The sequence below is a fragment of the Asparagus officinalis genome, chromosome 5 (assembly GCF_001876935.1).
Source record: "Asparagus officinalis chromosome 5, Aspof.V1, whole genome shotgun sequence".
NCBI lineage: Eukaryota > Viridiplantae > Streptophyta > Magnoliopsida > Asparagales > Asparagaceae > Asparagus > Asparagus officinalis.
In genome coordinates, this window is record NC_033798.1 from 112,848,262 (window position 1) to 112,853,774 (window position 5,513).

The window sequence follows — 5,513 nt, forward strand, 5'->3', positions numbered from 1 at the left end:
CTGCATTGGCCTTTCCCTTCTCGGTTCTCATTGGTGATTCCTTGGTGTTGCCCCCGCCCAAGGCCAACGATCCCGCATTTCTCCTCTCCGTATTCTTGTTGAAGATATCAGGACCCAATCCTGATTCTAGCTTGGCCACCGGCATGGCCAGATCTCTCATCAAGTCATCACGGACGCTTCTTAGTCAGGGCATCTCCAACCCATCGCACCAAAATGGTGCAGATTTTACACCAAAATGGTACAAAAGTCACATCTAACAGTAATTCATCTCCAACCCACTGCACCATTTTTTGCACCGCAAAAGTCACATCTAACAGTAATTCATCTCCAACCCACTGCACCATTTTTTGCACCAAAAAGGAATATTCTCAGTATCTTTCTTTTTATCTACTTTTATATTATTATTTTTTATTCCCTATATTTTTAACTATTTCAACAATTAACCCCACATATCAAATTTTATTTTTTCACATATTTTCCAAACAAAATGATTTATTATTTAAAAAAGTTAAACTAATAAAACAATAAAATATTATTTTATTAATTAAAATAACTTGATTCGTAAAATATTATATTTTTATTATTGATATTGCCAAAATATTACATTCAAGAACACAACAGAAAATAAAATACAAGAAAAATAATTAAACATTAACAACAATGTGAAAATTACAAATTTAGTATGCACTTAACTATCTGAATTAGTGTATTCCTCCCATAGATGATCTATCAATGCATTACGAAGCGCAATATGGGCATCTTTATCCTTGATTTTTCCGTAACGTGCAATAAATTGAGTAAATCTTGTAGTTTCATCTGCTACCATATCAACTTCTGGTGTTGGTGCTTCCCTCACTTCTTGAATTGGTGCATAAAGATCACGTTCATCCTCGATTATCATATTGTGCATAATAATGTATACAATCATTATGTCATGTAATACATGTTTTTTCCAAAAACGTGGTGATCCTGCCACAATTGCAAATCGTGATTGGAGAATTCCGAACGCACGTTGTACATCTTTTCTACATGCTTCATATTTTATGGCAAAATATTTTTTTCTTCCTACCTTGTGGCTGTTGGATTGTTTGTACAATAGTAGCCCATTTTGGATATATACCATCAGCTAAATAATAACTCATATTATACTCTTTTCCTTGAATAACATAGTGAGCGGGAGGAGCAATACCTTGAGCTAGGTTAGAGAAAAGATTAGATGACTCCAACACATTGATATCATTATTGGTGCCTGGCATACCAAAATATGCATGCCATATCCAAAGATCATAATCTGCCACAGCTTCAAGGATAATAGTTGGTGACCCACTACGTCCTGTGTATTGCCCAGACCATGTTGTTGGACAATTTTTCTATTTCCAATGCATACAATCAAGACTTCCTAATATTCCTGGAAAACCATGTTTTTTACCAATATAGAGTAGCCTAGCAATATCGTTAGCGTTAGGTGTTCGTAGATACCATTCTGTGAATATCTCCACCATAGCACGACAAAATCTTGTCATACTTTCAATTGCTGTTGACTCACCTATTTTAATGTATTCGTCCGTTGCATCAGCTGGTAGACCGTATGCCAACATGCGAAAAACAGCTGTTACTTTCTGTAACGGTGATAATCCCATTCTACCAAGTCTATCACTTCGTTGTTGGAAGTAATGGTCGTGATCTTTCACTGCATCAACAATACGAATGAACAAACTTCTTGACATCCGATATCGACGACGAAACATATCTTCTCCAAAACGTGGATTATCGACAAAGTAATCTATGACCAAATTCTGATGCGCAGTTTCTCGATCGCGGTTGATCACTGCATGACCGGGAATCGAGCCACCATGGATTGGTTGGTAGTTTTGTTGACGTAAATTGTTAGCGATGATCATGTTGTTGTTGATGTACTCACAAATTACTTCTTCGGTTTCATTAATCTCTGCAATGATATTGGTCAGAAAATTATCATCATCCGAAGATGAAGATGATGATAAATATGATGGACCTCCAACATCGAAATTCATTTTTGGAGTAAGAAAAGAATGACTGAGGTATGCAGAAATGGAGAATAATAATTTTAACACAACAACGAATAATTGTGTGGATGTACCTAATCTAGTATGATATTTATAAAACTTTGCTGAGCTGTGTATACGTTGGACAATGTGTAAAGTTGACCAATTTTTAAAAAATGATTCCCACTCGTACAAAGCTTTCACACAATTCAAGGAAAGCTGAGCTGTGTATACATTGGACAATGTGTAAAGCTGTCCAGTTTTCAAAAAAATGATTCCTACTCATACAAAGCTTTCACACAATTCAAGGAAAGCTGAGTTGTGTATACGTTGGACAATATGTAAAGCTGATCAGTTTTCAAAAAATGATTCCCACCGATACAAAGCTTTCACACAATTCAAAGAAAGCTGAGCTGTGTATATGTTGGACAATGTGTAAAGCTGATCAGTTTTTAAAAAATGATTCCCACTCGTACAAAGCTTTCACACAATTCAAGGAAAGCTGAGCTGTGTATACGTTGGACAATGTGTAAAACTGATCAGTTTTTAAAAAATGATTCCCACTCGTACAAAGCTTTCACACAATTCAAGGAAAGTTAAGCTGTGTATACGTTGGACAATGTATAAAGCTGATCAGTTTTTAAAAAATGATTCTCACCGATAATATTGGACAATGTGTAAAGCTGATCAGTTTGTCCACAACGATTCAATTTCAAATGTTGACCACCGACAAATTCAAATTCAAACAAAAAAAAAATTTGGATTGGCTATAAATAACATTCACGGTTTCTACTTCAAACCACCCAATTCGAAGTATTTCTTCGGCTATAAATAACATTCACGGTTTCTACTTCAAACCACCCAATTCGAAGTATTTCTTCAAAGTATTTCTTCAAAGTATTTCTAATCTCCAAACCAACCGCTTTTTACAAAAAAAAAATGTATGTTCGATCATCTGGATACACGGTTACTGAAGATGTGCTCCTTTGTCAAGTATTCTTGGATATTTCTCAAGACCCTATTATCGGTAGAAACCAGTCTCGAGATGCATTTTGGTCTCGTGTGGAGGACAGATACAATGAACTTCGAGACCAAAATTCTGATGTGCGTACGAGCCGATCAATTCGTTCTCGAATGGAAATCATAAGTAATGAAGTAAGGAAATTGAATGCGTGCTTGAGACAAGTAGAGAATCTGAATCCAAGTGGTGCTTCAGATGAAGATATTGTAAGTATTCTATTAATTATCGTTTGAAATTTATTATTATTGTTGAAAAACATAACTTGATATTCATTACAATTTGCAGTTAGTTCGAACAAAGATGTTATTTATGCAAGAACCAAAATACAAAAAAGGTTTCAAATTTGATCATGTCTGAAATATGGTTAAAAATTTCGAAAAATTTAAAGATGATGTCCCCACAGCAAGACAAGTTGGTCGAAGACAACCCCAAAGTGTGAACTTCGACTCGTCACAATCAGATAATCCCACTCCGGAATCTCCTATATCAACATCTCCTGGACTGTCATCATTTACTCCATCTGAACGACCTATTGGGGTAAAAAAAGCCAAATTGAAAAGGAAAAATTATGATCATGAGTCAAGTGTAGTGGACTCCATCGAGACCTCCAACAATCAACTTATAGACAGGTTAGACAAGGCGAGCTTGGACAGGCAAGTAGCATTTGATATCGAACGAGAAAAGATAGCTATGAAAAAAGATAGAGATGAATGGAAAATTATAATGAAAGATTTGAATTCCATTGCTGATCCAAACGTGCGTGAGTACGTTCGAGCTCAACAGATTAAAATAATACAAAAAAGAAATCAACAAGAACAAGGGTCTGCTTCTAATTTTGGCAATTATTTCAATGATATTGGACACTCTGGCCCCGATCTACCAGATTATTAAGAGTTGCTTGTCCATCTCAGGAAATGTTCCATGTTTAGTTTGTATTTTATGTTTTATTTTAATGAAGTTTTATATTATGCGTGTCAGTTTTTATATGTTATGTATTTCAGATATGTAATTTATACTTAAATTATGTATTAGGATTGCTCTTTATATTTCATGGGACTTTACTTAATGTCTAGATTTTAATATTATAATTAATAATAATGTCTTTTAAATTTTAGCATTATTTTTATTTTTAAAAAATAATTTATTTTGTCCAAATTATACAATTGGAGCAAAATTATAAAATTTAAATATTATTGGGGTTGTTTTATACATTTAATAAAACAATTGGGGTCAAATTGTAAATACATAAAAGTATGAGGTAAAAATAAAAAAATTAAAAAATAAATAAATAAACAGTAATGCGGTGATAAACAGTGCGACGCCAAATATGGCGTCGCGCTGTTCATCACCGCTAAAATGGCGCCCAAAATGGCGCTGGGTTGGAGACCTCACGCAGCGGCAAAACCCCTTTTTACCTCAAAATGCCGCTCGGTTGGAGATGGTCTCATGCCGTCAACAAGTGGCCCGTCCTAGTTATGCTGTCAGCAAGTGCCACAAGGTACTCAACAAGTGACCCCTTTTATAAATATTTGCGATGGAGGGATTTTTTTTTTTATTTTAATGCCGCATGTCCGAAATGTGCTCAGGTATGCATCGAGAATCTTTTTAAACCGTTTCCGAGGAGCACACTTGACATAAAAATGGAAGCAAGGACGTGCATGCTCAGGTGTTTTTGCTGGAAGTTCTACAAAATACACGGCACTGATAGCCCATGCATAGTAGGGCTTAAACAAACCATCAGCGTTCACTAATTAGTTCACTAATTACACGTGACTATTTGTCTGGATATTTTTACATCAATATTTTACAAAATCAATCTTTTTTTCCGCATGCGTTGATAAAATGGCCAAAAAAAAGACCACTTTTGCTAATTATTTAGCAGAACAATCTATTTTGCTTATTTTTTTTTTAAAAAAAAAATCTTGTTTGAAAAAATTATCCTTCTTATCACACATACAAAATAAAGAATATGTGGCAACACTAGTATACAATAGTCAAGAAAAATGAACCCAAGTCATACAATCAACTGCTAGAGCTGTTTATCAATAAATACAAGAAACAACAAAAATTTACACCGAAACAAGATACATCTCAACAGACTCGAAGAGTTACAAAAATGAAACATTCGGGTATAAAAAGTTCATATAACAGCCTCAGCAGGCTCTGTAGCAGGCGGCAGCGACTCAGTGGTTTCAGGTCCGACACTCGAACTGTCCTCAAGCGCAGCAGGACTGCTTGCTGCTGCACCATTAAGACTTCTTGCTGCTGCGCCATTTGGACTGCTTGCTTCAGCAGCATCTGAACTCTTTGCTGGCTCAGCATGCAAACTACTTTCTGGTGCCGTATTTGGACTGCTTGCTGGGGCTTCAGCTGATGTACTGGGCTCTTTCTCATCACCACCACCACTACCAGCAACTGATTTCTGATCATCATCAGCATCAGCATCAGCAGCAGCAGCAGCAGCAGCA

The 5,513-nt window shown here is 35.8% G+C and overlaps 3 protein-coding genes across 3 annotated transcripts in view; 1 reads left to right on the forward strand and 2 right to left on the reverse strand.

Moving 5' to 3' along the window:
* LOC109842405 lies at nucleotides 689-2,033 on the reverse strand. Its single transcript, XM_020411284.1, has 3 exons — nucleotides 1,430-2,033; nucleotides 1,070-1,333; nucleotides 689-969 (listed from the first exon to the last, which is right to left on the reverse strand). The coding sequence occupies exons 1-3, from the start codon at nucleotides 2,031-2,033 to the stop codon at nucleotides 689-691; spliced, it is 1,149 nt and encodes a 382-aa protein (XP_020266873.1).
* Nucleotides 3,406-3,936, forward strand: LOC109842406. Its single transcript, XM_020411286.1, has one exon. The coding sequence runs from the start codon at nucleotides 3,406-3,408 to the stop codon at nucleotides 3,934-3,936; it is 531 nt and encodes a 176-aa protein (XP_020266875.1).
* LOC109842407 overlaps nucleotides 5,186-5,513 on the reverse strand; it is a 21,744-nt gene continuing 21,416 nt past the window's right edge. Inside the window, 1 exon segment of the mRNA XM_020411287.1 lies at nucleotides 5,186-5,467. Coding sequence (XP_020266876.1) covers nucleotides 5,186-5,467 — 282 coding nt within the window.